The 21,977-nt window shown below is 41.7% G+C and overlaps 1 protein-coding gene and 2 long non-coding RNA genes across 3 annotated transcripts in view; 2 read left to right on the plus strand and 1 right to left on the minus strand.

Annotated features, from left to right (window-relative positions):
• Positions 1-21,977, minus strand: part of LOC306970034 — a 224,332-nt gene that overhangs the window by 145,045 nt on the left and 57,310 nt on the right. The gene's annotated exons all lie outside the window — the stretch shown is intronic.
• LOC306970033 lies at positions 9,267-17,442 on the plus strand. The gene is made up of 3 exons (XR_013793372.1): positions 9,267-9,332; positions 15,875-16,094; positions 17,044-17,442. It is a non-coding gene; the product is annotated as an uncharacterized lncRNA (long non-coding RNA).
• Positions 20,409-21,977, plus strand: part of atp2a3 (ATPase sarcoplasmic/endoplasmic reticulum Ca2+ transporting 3) — a 44,752-nt gene continuing 43,183 nt past the window's right edge. Inside the window, exon 1 of the mRNA XM_079565835.1 lies at positions 20,409-20,889. Within this exon, the coding sequence (XP_079421961.1) occupies positions 20,772-20,889 (118 nt within the window). The 5' untranslated portion in view covers positions 20,409-20,771. The remainder of the gene's footprint in view (positions 20,890-21,977) is intronic.

Genomic DNA, 21,977 nt, shown 5'->3' on the forward strand with positions numbered 1-21,977 from the left:
ACTTTATTTTTCAGCACTTTTCCAAGACATATATGAGAATAAGCTACTTCAAAATTGTAGATCAGTAAAGGAAGCTATAGGAGCACTATTACAGCGCTCTACCCCCAGGCCTCTGGGCACCTTCACTCATGAATCATCGCTCATCATTGAGACTATTGTATCAAATCATTCAGTGCTAATGAATCAGAATGCTGTTGCCTTCAGCAGTAACATGGCTCCCTCCTGCGCACATCCTGAAATACACAAATCACACTCCCTTTGGTCTGGTGTTCCTGTTAACTCAGTCATTTAACGATCTGGTTTCGCCAGATGATGGATATTGTTGATCATTTGAAATGTCGTCTGAATACCTTAAAACCTTTGGATTCTGCAACACAAGAGCATGAATCAAGCACAATTTTACATAGTTTTAGGTAATGTACTGTAACCAAATATTAGTTCATAGCTGTAGTGCTGTGTAGATGACACCTCATGGGTAATACAAATCTAACTGTGGACTGTAGGTGTTATTGGTACAAAAGGCGTCTGTGATTGGAGTTTGATTTTTTTTAAAATCCATCCGTTCATCAGTATAGTCTGAGCAGAGACATCCAGACTTCCCAACGCACACTTGTTTTTAAACATCAACACTGAATTGTATTAAATGAACTTGCATAAAATAACAAAGGTTGTAGTAATAATAATACATTGTTTTTTTTATACAGTTGCTTTACATTGCATTATTCAATCACTCCATACTTGGTGGTGATAAGCAACAATTGTAGCCACAGCTGCCCTGGGGTAGACTGCCGGAAGTGAGGTTGTCAATCTGCACCATCAGCCCCTCCGACCACCACTCGCTCACTAGATTCACTCACTCACTCACTCACTCACTACATTCACCCAGGTAGTGTCTGACACTGGTGTGTAAATGGGTGTGTGTGTGTGTGTGTGTGTGTGTGTGTGTGTGTGTGTGTGTGTGTGTGTGTGTGTTTGTTTGTTATTTTGTTTATTTGTTTGTTCTTTGTTTTGTTTGTTGTTTCATTCTTTCTCATCCTCTCTTTTTTCCTTTTTCTTTGTTCGTTTGGTTGGTCGTCTCTCTCTCTCTGACCTCTCCGACCTCTCTTCCTTCGACTCCTGTGTTCTCTCTTCTTTCTCGAAGACCAGGCGTTTGAGGAGAGAGCTTCTCCTCCTCTGACTCTGTAGACCTTCTCTCACCTGTTAACTCCATCGTCCTTGTGCAGAAACGTGTTCTCTTCGTGAAACATCCTGAAAAACCAACGGCTCACGTCTCCTCTCGTCCTTCACTCACGGTGGCACAGCGGTTAGCGCTCGTGCCTCACAGCAAAAGGTCAAGGGTTTGATTCCCACCTGGACGGGGCCTTTCGGAATTCACAGAAAAAAAACAAAATGTCTATGGTTGTCATTTTTTTCCACACCATAAAATATTTGACCTTCCAAGTGCCACCAGGTCCAAAATTGATTTCATTTGGATTAAATCATGGCTAAACTGGATGTAAACTAGGTCCAAAACAGAGAAATGCCTATATATGCATTACTAAAGCATAAATTGACTTATCTCTATAAAATGAATGCAATCTGAAAGAGCAGATGCCTCAACGGACTAAAAATGGACTTGTATGCAACCTTACAGTCTACGGACCACCACGCATCCCTAATGAAGGCTCCCCCTGATTCACAATGACAGCTGCACCATTGCCATCATTTTTATGCGAAACTAATAAGTGCATACGAGTGAATTAAGCCTTTTGTGGCTTTTTTTGGGGGGAAAAGAAGTGCTGGGGTCAGGAGCACAGGGACTTAAGTAAAATTGAGACACATGTCGTCCCCTTAGTATCCCAAGTCTCTATCTGCGTTCTGATGCATTTGTCGTGATCTTGCTGGCTATTTCTGTGACCGTGAAAAGTGACCCTGCAAGTTGTGGACAGCTGCATTAAAACAAAACTTGCAATATACTTTATTGTCCCACAGAGAATCATGTCAATCGCTTTTGACCCCTACCTCAAAGATACCAGGTCAAATGATGAAATTCCCCCAAGCACAGAGGGGAAACTGCACGTAAAGCCATTCACATTACAGAAATGGAACCTTTAACCCCCATTAGCCTGTCATATTGTTTCACTTGCCATCTGCTGCAATTGCCCTGACACATATGCAGGAGCCGAACACTCACCATGCCACTGTTGTTCACCTTTGACCTCAAATCGAGTCCGCTTTGTGACCGCAGTAAGACTTGTGGCAGTGCACCCTTTTACATCGAGGATCGAGCCCTACTTTCTGTGCCCCTCCTGGGACTGAGGTTCGGTGCGGGTCGGCTCTCAGAGGGCCTGGCATAATTGGGTAGTTTAAATAATCCAGTGAGGATAAAGTACGGTAATCCCAGTGCTCATACTTGGAACTTCTGCTCATGCTATTGTGAGAGTGCACTGGAGAGGTGCGAGATGCAGTTTTCGATCTCATTCTCTGCTCGTCTTCTATCTAGGTTAGACGAAGCCTGTTATGGGAATAACCACCTGTGGCACCACTGGCTGAAATGGATCATTGAGGTTTCCAACATGACTGCCAAAGTGCATTTATCAACCCGATTGGAGCCCAAAGGTGACGAGAGGTGGTGCTGATGGGAGGTAGAGCAAAGCTGGCTGGTGTAAAGGAAACCACATGAATTTGAACCTCTCTAAGATCAATGAGACGGTTATCTACTTTAGTCATTTCTCCATTGACCTTCTGACATTGCATATAGATGGCCAGACACTTGAGAGAATGGAGGAATGATTGTTGACCACAAACTGAACTTCAAGAGCTACATTGACCGTATCTTCAAGATGACTCAACATTTGCTCTTCCTTCACATACTTAGACGGCTGCAGGTCGACAAGTCAATCCTGCAGCTTTTTCATAACAGCTTTATCTGGTCCACCCTCACCTTTGGCCTCCTGGGATGGTTTGGCTCCTTATGTGAAGTGACCAAAAGCCCTTTCAATGAGATCATGAGGATGAGTGAGAGGATACCACGGGGACCTCTCGGAACAAGGTATGTCATTAAAAAAGGGCCCGCTTGTCGAATCAGACTCATAACCTCCATGTCCAGTATCAGCTGCCTCTCTGGTTCTGAAAACCAAACAGGCCATGTCCTCTTTTGTGCTGCCCTGCATCTATCTGACTCTTAAATTAACATTGGAGAAGAGCAAGGCATAGGCATCCTCATTTTTTATCTTTACTAACCTATGTACCTATATATACAGTAGTTGGTATGGGAGAGTGAATGTACCAGACCATAAATTAAGTTCCCCAACAAGAACAATAAAGTCATTTGAACTGAATTTTACAGCCACACAGAATGTATGTGCAAATGTCAAGATGCACAGCCCTAATCTATTTATGGCTCCTGCCCCTCTCTCAGAGTGAGACCAGCACATACTGCACATCTAGAACAAACTTAACCAGAAGCAAATGTGGCCCCTTGTGCTCCCTCTGCTTCTATGGTCCAATTCACAAAGGATGCACAAACTCAGGGAGTGGAAGAATGTCATAGTTTACTTGATGAGTGATCACAAACCCCCTTTTATATTTTTGACAAATGATGTTAAACGCTGAGGAAATGTTAACTATGTTGGAGGAGCCCATAGATGAGAAGCGCATAGAACTGCAGTTACATGTACTGTAGGAGTTGTTTGTAAAGATGTTGCTGCTGATCACACAGACTGCATGGCTCGTCATAACTTAAAATTACAGGTTATTAAAGCATTTATGATCTGCTTTCAAAACAACAATGTACAGCAAGGTCACGTCTTCTGTTACGCACTGTTGCAATTGATGTTACTAATTAGCTGTGTATGAAGCCTTGTATAGACGGGAACTAGTTCTACCACGAGTAGGCTTTGTTCTGCATCTATAATTAATATTATATTGAAGGATATACGTTGAAGGATATGTTATTTTTATAAAACCATGTTTAAAAAGAAAATAAGATGCAGCTTGTATTTTGTTCATGTGTTATTTTTAATGTTGAAGCTGCAGTGATATGCAGTGATATGCAGCTTGTTCCAATCCAGGCCACACTTTTGATGCTCTTGTCCAGTTCAAATTCTCCTCTCTGTACAGTGCGATGTTTAATTTACGCAAACTTATGTTTAACAGTGGCAGTTTCTTGGAATCAGGCTCTGAAAGATTAAATGGTTTAATATCTCTTTCATAGAGCTCTCTCTCCCCTTCAGTGAACTGGAAAGACACTGGTGCCTTGGCAGGGATAAATTAAACCGTGTTAATAATTTAAGTGATCGCTATTATTTCATCAACTTGACTCTGCCTTTGTTGTTCTGTTTGTGTTGCATGTACTTGTAATTTTACTCCAAGTTACTGACTGCGGCCCCCGGGCTCTGTGTCAGAGGCAGCTGTGGTTCTGAAGGTAAGTGTCGTGTGTCTGATCCACCTGTGAGAGCGCACACGTTTAGAGAACATTTTCTATTCCTCATCACCTAATAATGAAGGGCATGAGCGGAGATGGGAAATGTCTCTCCAAATCAATTTTGTGCTTAAACTTTTAACACCAGAAATGACCTTTCAAGGATCTCTAATTAGTCAATGGGGTCAGGCATGGCCTATTTCTTACAAAAAAAGAAAAAGGATGTGAGGAGCTATAACTTGTTGTAATGATTGTATAAAGGAGGCCACAGGAAAAGCTCCAGCTCAGCTGTCCTGAGGAGCAAACAGCTTCCACAAAGTGCCGTGTGAGGACTTTTACAAACACCAGACGATGACGGACATGTGCGGTGTCATTTTACTTTTAAATTTGACTGCTTTGGCCTTTCACCCTGTCCACTCAGAGCCACAGCCGCCAAAGAGCCTATTATCTAAACCTCATTTGCCTCCACGGTCCAACCCTTCTGGCCATCATTTGTTTGGCAAATGCATTTATGCCTCCGGACCGACAAACCTTACCTCATGTCAAAATGTTAAACCCAACACTGCCTGAACTTCTCTGAAGTTGTGTTCAATCACTGACAGCCTCTTTTTACTTTCTGTGTCATGATGTACCATGCTGTGGAAGTCCTGAGCTTGTCCGTGCATCTAGGCCATGATCACTGCTGCCTTCTGCTGCCTCTGAAGCTGAGCACTGGGAACCAGCGCTAGAATCAGGACAGTGCTTTATTTAAAGACTGTAACGTGGGCAGCAGTTTTCCTCTGGGCTTTGATGCTTTACTCTGCACCTCTCATTGAGGGGATCAGACCCCCAACCGACTTTAAGCATCTCAGCCCTTTTGGTCAGTGGCTTGAGGAGCCTGAAATGAAAAAATCTGCTATGTACTGAATTAGAATGAACATAAGGACATTTGTCACAGGTTTTTGCTTTTACAACAAGTGCTTGGCAAATGTACTGAGGTTCATGGTTGTAGGATCAGTAGAAATTGACGGATGTGGAAAATGTCAACAGCATTTGCCTTTGCACACATTTTAAAATCTGATTAATTAGACTTAGGCATGAACACATACCACGGATCTCTAAAGCTAAAACACAAAAGAAGGAGATTAATTCACTATGTGTGACGCGAAGACAAAAACCAATAGAATTAATCACAGTTAAACTTAATGACACTTAGAGAACAGAACCGCTTCCTAACCTTAAATCCCAGGTCATTTATTCATAACATACTCTCTCGCTATTAAAACAATCAAACTAACATGTTCTTATGTGCTTGTAATTGTAATAAAAGGTAAAGATAAAAAGGTATTTTCCCTTTCACAGAAATGTTTGTCATAACCTCCAGTTCTTCACTTGTACAGCAGTCTGAAATAACGCTTCTTATATGATTTTTTGCCCTAGTGTTTTAGATTTTATTTTTTTCTATCAAATATCTCCACTTATGAAATCCTTTATTAATTATATACTATTCATATTCCAAAAATGTATGCTCCATTATTCTTTACAGGTATGTCATAGTCAGTGGTTTGGGGTTTCTGTTGGTTAATTGGGCTGGAGGCTGTAGTCAGTCAGTGTTCACCTTTGGCACCAATTCAATTAAGCAAAATTAAAACATGCATGTGGTTGTAAAGTGAGTGAAGTCAGAATGACCACATACACTCATATTATCCCCAACTAAACCTGACTTCTGTTGTGCAGATTTTTAAAAGAGCAGAGCAGATCCTGGACATCAATCAGTGTGTGGTGGTGCATGTCCTATCAGATCTGCGTGAGTCTTGTTAAACGGCACTCACATTTTGGCTCTGACAGTATTCAACTTTCTCCCTATTCCAGCAGCTCGGAGCCGTCCCTCCAGTCAGTTCAGGGGCGATGCTTTTTCACACTGCAATCGCTGACTTTGCAATGTGTGTAACTGTACGTAGCCTGAATCACACATGAACTTTACATCAGATATCTGTTCTTCCAACCAGGGGCATGCAAGCCAAGTACAGTACAGTATTTCAATATTATTTCAAAAGAAAACGTCTTTTTAATGGTCATTTGCAGCAAAAGGTCTTAATTTCATAGAGCCCGATCTTGTGTTTCTAAACGCCGACTATCGTAATATTTTGCGCTTAGAGCTCCTAGAGTTGGCACATTTAAGTGGGAAGTACGTGGGGTGGAGAAACACCCATGGCCCAATGCAATGTTAGTATATACAACAGCTTTTCTCCTCCAATCAGACTCCACGGCGAGGGGGAGGGAGATGGTTGGCCTGTTGTTTTGGTCACGTTAACACAATTACAGCCGAACGAGTGCCGACCCGCTCCACAGCTGTAGGCGACATCTTTTTCTCTCGGGACACCAACATAGTTTAGCTCACGATGGGGCTAATAAAGTTTTTAGTTTGACCTGTGAGAGCCTATTATCTTAAAGAAGGACGCAAACTAGGCAAGGTGTGTTGGGCCTCGCAGCCGCAAGAGCCCTGCATCTCAGTCCAACTACGGTGTTGTTTCACTGATTAATCAACCTGTTGTTACGGGACAGGCTCTCTGACAGCGCACACTCACTCTCCGCCTAGTTTGCCACATATAACACCAAAATGGAGCAGTCTCCTGAAGTGGATGAGCAGGAGAGACCTACCGCCTTCCCCCTGTCACTGCATCAGCCACACACTCATTTAAATTCTTTCATTTTATTTTTTTTCTTTAATTGACATACACAATTATGTCAATAATTGTGTATGTCAATTATTGACATAATTGACATATGTCAATAATTGACAATTATTGACAATTATTGACATATGAGGAGAAACACATGAGGTCACAAATAGGAGGTAGATGGAATAGGATGTACAATCAGTTGAGTGTTTTGTGTCTGTGAAATACTGGGGTGTGTGGAGTGAATGTGTGCGTGGATGCATATGATACAAAGTCATAAGAGAGAGGAGAAAGAAAAGAGAAGAAAATAACAATATAACAAAAAATATATATGAAAAGAAATAGAACTGATCATAGTAGTCATGAAAAACCCTAGTAACAGGAACAAAACAAAGAGAGACATTATAACCATAATAAAGAAAACCTTCAGAGCGACGAGAAAACAAGGAGACAAACAAAAATGGCGACATAATCATCACATTATACCACCATTCATAGTAATAATAGGATTAGTAAGAATAATAGTTAATGGATGAATAGGATGGAAATAGTTCTGATAGAAACAAACAAGCAACACTGATTTAAATTCTCTTCTTATGTCTCTAGCTGAGTATCAGGACAGTAGTTTGGCGAATAGACGAGAGTAAAGCTGTTCTACGTGGTCTGATGAGCTGAATCCACACAGTTCTCATGAGAACAGTTACTTACAGTAACTCTGGTTCTCCGAATCTGCACAGTCTAAAATGAATTGGGCTACTCTCAGGCTAATTCTCAGTGGTAAGACAGAAATAACCGTCAGTTGCAGGTTTCAGTTTGAAATCAGCGATTCCCAAACTGTGGGTCAGGGACCAGAGGTGAGAGAATGGGACCATTTGCCATAATAGACTAGCAGTAGTCCTCAATCCCAGTCTCACAGTGGCTTAGTGGTTAGTGGTTCTTACACAGAGGGTACACAGAGGGGCAGGGCCTGAACTACTGCACAGTGGAACCGTGGGTTCGCTCTTCGTCGAATAACCATGGGATGCGCACTCTAGGGCCCCCGTGTGGATTTTTGCTTAGGGCCCAAGGACCACCACCGACTCTGCACAAGGTGGCGCGATGTAAATGAATGTGAGCACCACTCTTAGTGCTGCTTGTAAACCACGCCTCAGTCCTTTCTCTTTTTTATAAGCGACGCGCAAGTGGCGCAGGCACATCGAGCAACATCTGCGCCACTCGGGAAAGATCTGGCACAAGATCTGGCCCATTGTGTTTTTGCTGATTTTTTTTAAAATTATAATACACTAGACTAAACTAAACTAAACTAACTAAATACCAATAAATCTAAGTTTAGTGGATAATTTTCGAAATAAATGTCTGCACCTTGGTGTTTAAGGGGTTCTTTGAGTAGAAATTAAGAACATGAGACAACAATGGTTCTAAACCAGTGGTTCACAGATATTTTTTTGCGTCCCCTTTGAGTCTTTCGTTTTTGCTCCAAGTGCTCACTTCCTCAGGGAGCGATTCGTTGTAAAGTCAATAAAACTTAGATTTATGAGCATCTAGAAGTGTGTTTTGTTAAAAATTAAGCCGTAGTACTCTCATATTAAAAAATAATAGCTTTTTAAATTTAATCTGATGTAATTCTACACCCTGATAGGTCCCTGTCTCCCTGGTTGGGAAACATTGCTGTGAACAGTGACTCCCTTGTAAAAATAGACCAGAGTCAGTTAAAAGTCAGGCAAGTGCTTGTTAACATGAGCGTGAGAGTTGAGTGAAACGTCCCAGAGGAGCAGTTGTCCCCGAGGACCCAACATCCGCTGGTCTGAGTCTCTGAGAGCGTCTTCTCCACCTGCGCTTCACTGTGTAACAACAGCACGACCAGCTGCCACTGTCAACAAAACAAGCCATTTCAAGACGGTGCTTTGAACCAATCGAGATGACAATAGGATGTGGATTAAGAAGCTTATTGCAGACATATATACATTTATATGAAGTTTCTGTGTTTATTTCTAAATTGTGTTGACTTTTTCCCTCACAACTTGCACAGTACCTCTGTGGTTTGTAGGTACACCACAAAATAGAAGGTTTTTGTAATAAGCAATATACTGTAATATGCACTGAACGTCAACAGCATTTTAATCATTGTATGTGACTTTTTGACCGAGACTCAGCCCCACCTGTCTAGACTCCTTCCCCTTCTGCACTTCTTTCTCTAACTGAAAAATCCCTCGGGTCGTGACAGCGCTCAACCCTCTATCTCTCTCAGGCCAAACCGAGGACATGTAATGGTAAATATTTCCACTTTTGAATAAAACAACTTCAGCTTCATTATTCTTTTATGGACCAATGTAGCACGTTCTGTACACTGCTGCTGATGCCATTCAATGTTTGCAGTAAGACTATGGGCTTTAAGTGGGTGGTCTGATATACAGGGTCATTCTCTGTTGAGTAAGAATCTAAATAAACATAATTAGATACAACCACTGACAACACAAACCAATGCACTCTGTCTGGAATTTAAAAAAAAGCTTTGTTTTGTTTCATTTATAGTTCAGCGCTTCTCTTTTTCTTTCTTTTACTATTGATTTGATGCTAAATTAGATTAAATTATTAATTAAGCCTTGGTGTTTTTATTAAATCTCGTTCAATGATTAAAGCAATGAAACCAAAGCATCATTCTCTTGAATTTGATTAAGTTTCCTGTGTCTAAATAACAACTTATTTTTAAATTTTGTAGTCACGCTTTACTTCATAGCACAATAACAACACTGTAATAGAGTGGAGACAGCATAAAGCGAGGAAAGAACATTTTTTGCCACCCTGTGTCCAAGTTATTATGTTGATCCTTGTTATTTACTATGATTAATTTAACTAATCCCATTATCATGCAATAGGTGTAGGTCTTGTTTCCATGTAATCATATGTTATTACACTTTTAAATACTGTGATATGACTGTGCTTTAAAGTGTTTTTGCACATTTATTTTAGATGTTTGTTTGTTTTATCATGGAGCTAAGTGAGCACAGATCTGGCATATACCGTCATTGTCGGTCACATTTGAGGAGCTTGTTGTTGAAAGAGCTCTTCATCATGTTGTGAGGAGGCAGAGTTACTGTCACACAAATGTAATTAGAGGCAGGGGAACATGAAAAATAGCCGCTGTTATACGCGCTGAAACCTGCTGCTGTTCCGGAGCTGAAGGAGGCAGGTCTGAGAGGAAGTGTCTCTCTCTCTGTTTGAATCAAGAGGCACATTTGTTCAAAGCGGAAGTAATGATGTTCAAACTGTACAGCTACTATCAGGGGATTGTGAAGATTATTGTGAAGCCAAAGAAACGCTCAACAAGGCTTATAATACTGTGTTAGTTAAGATGATTCCGTAAAATTAAACTTAAAACAGGTGTATTTCTACAGTTACTCTCTCTTTGTTTGTTTGAAATATCTCAGGAGAAGCATTTTTAATCGCACACAAATTATTCAATATTGTGTCAAACAAATTCCTAGACTATACCAGTGGGCATACCAAGGGGGGTACTTGAGGACCTAGCAGGGGGTACTTGGAACAATTTCACACTGGAAAAAAGGGGTAACTGAACATCATTTTTGATAAGCTACCTTTTGCTGTAAAATGCATAGTTTTGGGAGTACTTCAGATTTACTTTGAACACAACATCTTTTTACTTACAAATAGTCCTTTTAACCTCTTAACCCTCGCCAAGTGCGTTTTCTCCAGTCCAGCTTTACCAAAATCTAAAAGTTTACAGCCTATAGGACAGTGTTTTCATTTCTTATGTCACTTTTCTGTTGCTCTTTTGTGGCCTTTTTTGTTGCATTTTTGTCACACATTTTTGTCACTTTTTTGGTCACGTTTCTGTCACTCTTTTGTTGCTTTGTTGTTGCATTTTAGTTACTGTTTAGTTTCTGTTGCGTTTTTGTCCCATGTCTGTTGCTCTTTTGTGGCCTTTTTGTTGCATTTTTGTCACACATTTTTGTCACTTTTTTGGTCACGTTTCTGTCACTCTTTTGTTGCTTTATTGTTGCATTTTAGTCACTTTTTCTGTTGCGTTTTTGTCCCATGTCTGTTGCTCTTATGTGGCTTTTTGTTACGTTTTTGTCACTCTTTTTGTCACTCTTTTGGTCACTCTTTTGTTACTCATGTTGCATTTTCATCCTTGTTTTTGTCTATTTTTTGTTGCTTTTTGACACTGTTTTCAAGACACTTCAGGTAAAGCCAAACTGGAGAAAATGTGCTTGGTTCAGGAGGGGGTTAAAAGGTTAAGTAATTGCTTTCTAAATAAACTGCACTCTTGCGGTATGGGGCACACAGACACCGCTGAAAGATCCAAGTGGTCCACAAGACAATAAAGGTTGGGAACCACTGGACAATACTTTTGAATTTTGCCAGAAGCTGTTGATATTTGACGTAGATGTAATTAATCCTGGATCGGTGAGTAGCTTGACTTCACCCAAAGCACAGACAGAGTCAGCCATCTGGCCCTCATTAAAACTGATTAGACAGTGAAAGCCAGGTCATCCCGAGCACGTGTGCGCTCCCCGCGGGACGCCAGAGCAGGGAGCGCTCCTTGTCTGGAGTACGGACACACTCATGAGACCTGCTTCCATGTAAGGATAATGAGAAAGGCATGCGTGAAGAGCTGCCAAAACGCCTACTGTCCGTGACTTTCGCTGCAGTTCTTACAGGTTTATCCAGCTCTTTGAAGAACATGTTTGAGTGGCCAAGTAAGGTTTAATGTTTGTCTATTTCTGTCTGTGACGTCACAGTTGATCTCAAACCCTCTGTGGGGCACATGCTGGTAAGAGGTGGGTTATTTCAGGGGCTTTCACACATTTAAAAATTCAACAATTGACCAGAAGCATGTGTTTGTGTGCCTTTGTTGTACTTTGAATTTTGTAAAAAAAAAAACAACAACAAAAAACAATTAGACAATCTTCAGGCGGCTTCCACATTGAGAGGATCAGAAGTGTTGAAATAGGTTCAGTTTCCTGTCACCAACTTCAAAGGCGTGTTATCAAAGGAAACATGAGAAGATCGTTTCAAAGTATTGAAATGTCACGGGAGAATTTGCTGTCACTTTGCCGTTCACCAGCTGTATTGTAACTCCCCACAGATAGAAATTATTCACATGTATAATAACTGATTATCATCGTTTGTAATTATTTAAAAAATACCAATACACAATTTCTCTTTTTACAAGCGGCCTTCAATCAATTTCAAGCCTACTGTACAAAGAACATTGATTGTTTTTTAACCACAATGCACGAGAATGTCCTAAATTAACATAAAACTATCCTCTGTTGCCCCTGTCTTGAGCAGTTGGAGCCAAATGATGAGAAGTGACAGTCTGAGCTCTTGTTATAACCTCTGTTATGACGTGAAGAAACCTGCTCATTGGTTATTTACATATCCTCTGTCTCTTTGGTAAGCTGCAGCGACACAGTTCCTGTCTGAAGTAGTGTGCCGTGATAATGATATGATAATCAGACATCATCGTTATCAAAAGACAGTGCCAAGTGGCTCCAGACAAAAACTATCAACTCACAATGACATTTAGGGCGGCACTTGCCAAGAGTGTCATCTGCACTTGTCATCTACACAGCCTGACCAAATATATTCATGGGTATAATTTATTTAAAAATCTTCTCATCTAAACCAAGGTTAAAGAAGATCTTGTTTACCTTAATAAATCCTTTCCGTAGTCCCTCTGGGACTAATACAAGTGTTAATGGAATGATTTGGGGGTCTTTCATCTCCGCCTGGTATCTCTGTCCAGAAAACCACCCTTGCAACTTTCCCTGCACCGGGTCAGAGGCGCAATACACACTAATGGTATCACGAAGAAGACGCTAACAGGCTAACGGGCGAAGCTAACTGCGGGCTAGCACCACTTTAGCAGTATTTACAGCCAAGTTTGAGTGGAGAAAAATCAACTCCATTGTGGCTCAATGAACAATATCCCTCTCTCCCTTTGTCTTTTCTGTCAGCGTAGCATTTACTCTCACGGACAATTAAAGGGACATTTTAGGATTTTTGACATAAGGCCTCATTATCCAGAGTGTTTTTGATTTTGTGCAGTCCTTATAATTTAGGAGTTTAGTGGTGCTAGGCTAGTGCTAGTGCTAGTGCTAGGCTAGCACATGTCTATACTAACTAATAGCCTGCATTAAAGCAGTACTAAGTAACTTGTCTACCTTAATAAATCCTTTTCGTAGTCCCTCTGGGGGTAATCCAAGTGTTCCCCTGTGTCTCTGGCTAGAAAACCGCAATTGCAACTTGACTGCCACCGGACCGGAGCAACCAATACACATTAATAGAATCATGAAGAAGAAGCTAGCAGACTAACGGGCAAAGCTAGCAGCGGGCTAGCGCCACTTTAAGCAGCATTTGCAGCCAAGTTTGAGTGAAAAAAATGATTTCCATTGTGTAATTGGATGTACAATATCCCTCTCTCCCTTCGCCTTTTCTGTCAGCGTAGTATTTACTCTCCAAGACAATTAATAAGTAAACAAATCGCAACTTGCTACGACACCTGCAGTTGCGCTTATGGCCTCTTGGGGCAAGAGTTACTTAGTACTGCTTTAAAAACCTCTTCAAAATCATGGGGTAGTCCTCCATACCTTACCATATCTGATTTGTGAAATAAATAAATAAATAAATAAATCTCCAGAAATCAACAACTCTCTGGATAACTAGGAAATGAGGCCCTATGTCAAAAATCCTCAAATATCCCTTTAATGAGAAAACAAAAGTCTGTGAGGTTAAATGTGACAGTTTGAGGTTAAACGTGACCTCACAGAACTTCAGTCATTTAAAAAAACCTTGATCATTTATTCAAAAACACTTTCTCGGGGCAGTTTTGGACACTTTAAATCACTTCCTGCTGCGGTAATGTCACATCCGAAGGCTCACGACCTCACTTGTTGACAGCTCGGTGCCAGAGTTAATTGCTGAAGATGACCTGTCAGAGCAGCAGCTGATGAACGGATCGAGGCAGCCTTTACAGGTTGATTATCACCACTATTAATAGGATCAGAAGCACCATGGCTAAGACACGAGTGGCAACGGCAAATCCCACATGCAAAAGAACCCACTCAGACAGGAAGACGCTCTGACATTTATTATTCAGTGTCGCCTGCGCTTCGCCTGAGGCCAGCCCAGCGGAACGCGCGTGTTTCAGAAGAGGTCATTTGCTGGTGATTTATGGGGCAATAATTTGGATGTGGAACAAGGTGAACTCTGTGTTAGTGCAGGTATTTTTATTTCTCTGTAGCAGCAAAACATCAAGAGCGTTTCAATGTTGCAATAATTTAAGCATGCAGCAGCACTTGCTCTTCTTTTTTAAAAGGCTTGACACTTCTTGGGCTGGATATTGTTGAATATTTTCCAATACTAGTACCGTACTTTAATGATGAATGTGATACTGATACCTGACCAATACTTTTATCTATAGTATTTGTCATCTAGAACCTTAAAACAGAACAATAATGTGAATCCATTTTAACATCTTACCCAGCACATTTCAGTTCAGCACTACCCAAATCTAAAAGCTTTGTGACTGGAGCTTATGCTTCCCTCAAAGCTAAGACCTACAAAACTTATCTGAACTTTTCTTGTTGCATTGTCGCCGCATTTTTGTCACATTTTTTAGGGTTTTTTGCCATGTTTTTGTCGTGTTTTTGTTGCTTTTTTACGGGCTTTTTTCGTCAGTTTTTTTGTGCTTTTGTGTTGTGTTTTTGTAATAATGCATTGGTTTTATATAGCGCTTTTCTGGACACTCAAAGACGCTTTACATTGCACTATTCGTTCACTCCATACTCGGTGGTGGTAAGCTACTATTGTAGCCACAGCTGCCCTGGGGTAGACTGATGGAAGCGAGGCAACCAGTCTGCGCCATCGGCCCCTCCGACCACCACCAACCACTCACTCACTCCATTCGCTAGGCTTCCTGGTGTTACTAAACAGTCTCCCATCCAAGTACCGACCAGGCTCTTCCCTGCTTAGCTTCCAAGGTCTGACGGGATTAGGCATAGCAAAGGCGATTGTACTTTTTGTAACGCTGTTGTCGTGTTTTTGACATGTTTTTGTCGCTTTTTTGCTGCTTTGTCAGTAGTCTTAAAGGGATAGTTCACCGTTTTTCCATACTGAGATATGTTCTTACCTGAGCTTAGACGAGTTGATGCGTACCTGTCTGGTCTTTGTGCGTGCCCTCAGTCATGCAAAAAGACCAAAGATGTTGAAGACCAAAGATGTTGTTAGCATTTGGCCTCTCCTAATGTATTCCTATAGCTCCAAACGGGGGTGAAGTTGGAAGCTACAACGCTCCTCCACGGGCACAAAGACCAGACAGGTACGTATCAACTCGTCTAAGCTCAGAACATATCTCAGTATGGAAAAACGGTGAACTATTCCTTTAAGTCATGTTTTTGTTGCTTTTTTATTGTATTACTGTTGCTTTTCCAGTGTGTTTTTGTCTCTGTTTTGACGCTTTTTTTCCAAGAAGCTTTCAGATTTGGATAAAGCCAAACTGGAGAAAATGTGCTCAGTTCAGGTGGGGGTTAAGAGGTTAAATTCGTCAATGACCAGCAAGCATCAAAACTTGATAATCCTGTTTTCCCACTGACATAGAACCTAAACTTTAGTGGTATTGTTTAATGCTAACTTCTTTGGTCTCTTCATGTTTACCTATTTTGTTGGTGCTTGACTTTCCGGGCAAAACAGCTATAACTCCATTTAACATCTCAACAGATAAAAACAAAACCATTGAAAATACCTCAACACGCGTTAATGCCGAAACCTTCAAATTGTGTTATAGGTTTGTATCAAGTATGTCGTTGACCCTGATGCCGAGCCAATTACTCACACACTGAACGGTGTTGATGGGTTCGTATGCAGCCCTCCATCCAGTGACGAATGCCGTGACCCACAGTATGACTGTCGGCGTTACGGTGACTCAGCCCTCTAAATGGTAGAGAGTCCACAATGCAATGGGGCCTGGTGGTGGTGGCGGCGATGGAGGGGGCGGAGGACGAGAAGTGGGTACAGTTCCATTTTAAAGCATTGATTGAGAGGAATTGGATAATGAATTCTGACAAGTGGTGAAAGTGGGCTAAGCTGTGCGTCTAACACCGATATATCAGTATTTAGCGAGGGCTCAGGAGTGAGTCATTTTCATTTGAATGATTCATGTGTTATATATGTACTTGGTGAGTGAGAAAACTCCTAAACAATTTGTCTGCGTCAAAAAATTATTGAGAGCTGTGCAAGTGTTGGTCAGGTTTGAATCTCACCACATTATCGCATTGTTTGGTTGTAGTGAGTTTTTCCCTCTTATACATATAAAACTGACTAATATAAGAAAAGATGATAAGAGAGCCTTTATTGATCTCACAATGGAGAAATTCACTTGTTACATTCAGCTCTCAGAAACACTCAGGGTGTGCAAATAGGCAAGAAATGTGCAACAAAAAAAAACGAGACAAAAAAGCAGCAAAAACGTGACAAATATGCAATGGAGATGAAAATCGTCAAAAGTAGTGACAACATAGCAACAAAGCAATCCATTTAGATTAATTTTGTAGGTCTTAGCTTTCAAATGGGGCATTACACTGGCCCGTAAGCTTTTAGATTTGGTAAAGCTGAACTGGAGTAAATGCACCTGGTTCAGGTTAAGAGGTTAAATGAACATGACTCATTCTCCCTCTTTTTTATATGGATTAGTATTAGCATTCACAGTCATAGCAGCTAGTTGTGGTAGCAGTTTTTTCTTTTTTCGTCACAAGTGGATCAATATTATCATTGAGTGGTGTCAAGAAAAGCAGTACAAAAGTGCAAAATCCTGGTTTCTCAGCGTAGAAAATCCCATTCCTTTATCGTCATTTCAGACTGTCTCCTGTGAACAGAAGTGCATAAATGGTTGTGCTGGTGTTGAAATGGCCACTCTCTTTGACATAACGTTATCTTTGTCTCTCTTGTTCCTGACAGGCTGCCAGCAGTGTAGTGCCACAGCGCGTTGCCAGACTGTGAAATGATGAGTGGACCACAGATGTGCCAAGCTCCCCCTGCGTGGTGAGGGCTGAATGACAAAGAGAAACAAGGGACAGGTTTAGTAATGAAGAGGCGCTTGCTGGGCCCTCCTCTCCGCTCGCTGCATACACTTGGGTTTCCTGTCAGGTACGGCTGTCCCGCTCGGCCATGAACTCATATTCCCCAGATTCAAAGTCAACGGCAACAGCAGATGCCCCCACTTAGCTATGAGCCTCTTGAATAAGTGATGTTTCAGTTTGAGGGCAGGGTCGCTTGTATATCTCTTCTCCCGCCTCCCCTTTACAGGTCATTCAGAAAATATTTGTCCGGGATGTTTTTTCACGCTCAAAGCTCATCCTCGCCGTCCATTTATCCTGTTCTGCCAGCTCTGAATAGGTTTAATTAAATCAGTAGAAATTAATGAATACAGCCTAGAAAACAAATGCTGAATGCAACTTCATTTGTAAGGTCACACAGTGGAATATTCAAGGTCTTATATTGCCATATCACAAGAACAACTAAACTGTTTTAAAAGTCAAAGCAACAAACCGGTGATACCAAATACTCCAAATACTCGATTCGGTTCGATTTCTGTCCCGACTGGGTGGGATCTGTGTGGAGTTTTTTTTAATTTAACTATTATTTAACAAGGAAAATCCCATTGAAAAAAACCTCTCTTTCAAGGGAGTCCTGGCCAAGAGGCAGCAAAAGACACAGATGCCGTTACAGAGACTAAGATTCTGAGATATGAGTGCTGTCAAATAAATGAAGATAAGTGTGTTATCTCAAGTTCAGTATAGGACCACATCTTCGCCTTTTTCGGTCTGTCTTATAATATAGCTCCCTCTCCCTCCCCTCAGTCATATTCCCCATATTTCACTACTTTCTCATTCCTTCTATGGTTTAGGTCAGGGGGTAATGAAAGCCCAAGAGCTCTTCGTCTCCACCGAAGCCCCAAAGCGGCAATGGTCACAACGTTCACCTTCAGTCGTCATCTTTGCTTGTTCCTAAAGTTTATTTCACTCTGTTTTGAGGTTGTGTTGCTTGTGAGTGAAAGGCCAAACAAATAAATAAAGCATAAAAAGACCTGGATGAATGTGTTTAATGTTTGGATATCTGTAGTCAAAACAAAGCAGAAATATCTTTATGGAGAGGTCAGTTTTCAAGAGTGTCGAGCCTGCCAATAAAACCCTTCAGAATCACATGAAGAACTGTGTTTTATTTTATTCCAAAGTGTCAAACGTTGTGGCTTTAAGTCGAGCATGTTGTTGTTGTGGATGTCTCTGTTTCTATAGAATGTAACTGTCTCTAATGTCTTCTGGAGGTTTGAGTGCAATGTAATGAGGCTGAAGGAAAACTCTCCTTTTTTTCTTTCTTTGGAGTCCACGGCTCATTTCCCTTATGCAAATGAAAGCTGCAAGGGAAGAGGGGTAGGCAAATGCTATGGCACAGTGTGGAAAATGTTGTGTGACTGGAGGCGAGAGCGGCACAGTCCCCCAGTGTGTGGCGCGAGGAGAGGGAGAGAACAGAAGAGGGGGTCCGGGTGGGGATTTCCTCTGCAGAAGGGCTCTGGCTCCATAGGGATTCTCTCTGCATGTAATGATGCGGTATTAGGACCTCTCATGACAGTCTGGTATATATTTATCAAAAACCCTCGGGTCTTTCTGAATATGAGTCTCTGTGGCTTCACAATTGTTTTTACTTAGTATTGCATTGTAGCATCATCTCGCTGTATCTGTATTTGTTATGAAACTTAAAATGCAATCATTCTAACCCAGACCATCTCGGTGTTTAATATTGGTTTTGATCTAGCTGCGTTCCATTTGCCTGATGATAATTCTGACAACCTTAATACACAAAAGGAACCTCCAAACAAGCAGTGCACTTGCAGGCACTTAGAACCTCACATAAAGTTAGACAGCAGCTCCCAAAATTACATAAGCTCCTTCTGCGTGTGCGAGAGAGGAGGACAGCTGTGGGGTGGGACAGAATTAGAGCACCTTGTTCCTTTTATACTGAGCCCATAAAGTTCTGAGTCTAAATCAGGTGATCTCCACAGTGGACCTATATTTCATAATGTGCACTACGCAGGAGGATTTTCCGCGAGATGACTCACCCAAGTTACCTGAAACTATGACTTGCGTTCTCTCAGTATGGTGCTGAGACAACAAAGATGGCAGATTTTGTGATGTGCAGTTTCATCAAGGCTCTGATAAATCTGACACCAGCGCACATTCATGTAATTAAAATGGCAGAGTGCTATTATGCTCTGAAGATGCTTTCAAGAGTACATGGTGCTTATTAGTTAAGACCACATTTCAACGTAATGAAAGAAAATGTAATTTCCTCTTAATGCGTCACTACATTTACATAATTGATGGCAGATTGTGACATCAGGCATGTTCAGAACTCAATCATTTGCCAACAAAGAGAAAATGCATCTATAAATGTGGCTTGATACACACAAGTTGTTTCTCCAAAACTGCAATACATTTCCTCTCATCAAGCTTTGAAATATAGAGCCTTTGTGGAGCTGGAGGGCTGCACTGGAAGCCTCCCAGCCATTTGATATTAAACTTCGCTCGGCCATTCTTTGTAGAAGCCTATCACCTTGCCTTCCAGCCATTGAGCCCTTCTGCTCAGTGTTTCTTGCAACTTGGCACATGCACTTGTGTATCCCTTACACAGAGTTATTAAACCTTGGGTCTTTTGGTGGTCACTGGCCATTCCTGCACATAAAAAACAGGCAGGAAGACGTGCCAACTCCCCCAGAGAGCACAGTCTGGCATCCACACAAGGACACACTGCACAGCTGTCAAGAGAGGAGATGCTCCAGTAGGGTCCAATTATACACCTCCCATGTCCTCATCATTTCACTGAGGATATCAAAACAAATACTAGAAAGGAACACAGAGCATTAATCATAGTTTATTAGGCTTAGCACTGTTGATTTCATACTATACTGATGATGAAACAGGTAAAACGTGCAAAAGATTACACTCTAATAATAGTGTTACCAGCAAAAGGAGGCTGACGGGGAAATGTGAAGTTGTTTCCTGGAAGAACACTGCTGCCAAGATTGAGAAAAACAAAACAAAAAAAACAAAAAACTTCCGTGGGTGAAATCCAAAAACGCAGTGATGAAACGCCATGTAAAGATTGTGAGTGCAAACCAAACAAACTCGAGAAAGAGAAAAAAAAAAAACACACTTCATTGAGTTGAAACGTTTTGAATGGCGCTTTGTGGGCGGCCGGCGGCTGCGCTCAGGTGAACGCAGCCAATGGGAGCGCGGGAGGCAGTGCCGAACAGACGGGAGGCGGTGCAAGTGCGCGGCCACACGGCTCACCTTCGGATGGAGATGAACTAGCAGCGGCAGTCAACCAGCAGAAGCCGCGCCGTGTGTGTGTGTGTCTGTCTGTGGCGGAGGATTTCTTTCTGGGGGGACAGGTGACACAGCACACAGAAGACGCCGCACGAGAGCAACCCTCCCCGGGACGCCCTTCGCTGGATTTACTGACGCATATACCTTTCTCCCCTTCTTCTTCTTCTTCTCCTTCTCCTCCTTCTTCATCACCTTTACCGCTTCCTGCAATACATGCTACTTCTCCACTACATGCACTTCGACTTGATCAAGTAAATAGCTCCCCCCCCCCCCCCCCCCCCCAGCTCTACCTCCCTCGCCAAGATGGAAAATGCGCACACTAAATCGGCGACTGAAGTTTTGGACTCCTTCGGTGTGAACGAGAACACTGGTCTGACTCTAGAGCAGGTCAAAAATAACCTGGAGAAATTCGGAGCGAACGGTGAGTAGTTCCTCTTCAAAAAACCCTCGCACCACTCACTCACTCACTCACAACTTCAGTCTACGCTGCGGCTGCTGCTGCTGCTGCTGCTGTGTGACAGATCGATCCATTCAGTCACTGCGTTTCTCTTGTGCGCTTTTTTTTTTTTTTTTGTGCAAGTCGTGAGTTGACAAGTGTCCTATACTCCCCTATGGCGCGGAGTCAGTGGAAACACATTCATTGATTCATTTCCATATGGCTGTTATGTCACATCACTGCACATAATTTATGACATTTCAATTAGAGCAGTGATATTCAAACTTTCCACACCAAGTACCTTTTAATACGAATGGCTTTTTTTACTCCCCACATACCAACAGGCCTTAGATCAAGATGTAATCAGGTCTAAACCGGGTCTAAAAAGGGTGTGAAATTGACTTAAATTGTGACAGGACTGGGTGTAAACAATGTCTATATAAGAAGTAAATGCATTAGTAAAGTGTAACTTGGATTATCTCATGAAAATAGATTTTTTATAGGATTTTGAAGTGAGGCTGATCCTTGTTTTCTATTCTCGCTGAAAATGGATCATGTCTAAAATTGCAGATGAACCTTGTACCACTACCACAGATGAGGAAATAATGGCTCCACTACTTCTCCAAAGTTTTTTTTTTTTAATCACTTTGCAGATGTTGTTGTTGTTCTTATGCCATTACAACACCATTTATCAGAGCTCCAAATGATAAGGCTTATACGGGTTCTCTTTTGATCATGACCAGTCACTGAAGCGTGAATCTTGGATCTGCTGCTGCCGCCGCGTTCATGATCTTTCCACGCCAAACTTGTTTAACAGTCAGAAAAGAAAAAACCATTGGCCTAAGTGCTCAATAACTATCTGGCTGTGTGCATGTGTGTGCTTGAACATGGGCATTCCTAGCTGTCACACGGATCCGGAAGTGCACAACAGCTAAGCGATGATGAAGGCGAAGATACTGAAACAGACATTCCTGTACAACCAGTTTTCACTTTCAGCAATTGTACAAGCGCATGGTGTGTACTTGTGCGATCAAATTACTCCGCACCGAGACAATATAGGCCATGGCAGAAAA

The sequence above is a fragment of the Gobius niger genome, assembly GCF_951799975.1.
Source record: "Gobius niger genome assembly, chromosome: 11".
Classification (NCBI taxonomy): Eukaryota; Metazoa; Chordata; class Actinopteri; order Gobiiformes; family Gobiidae; genus Gobius; species Gobius niger.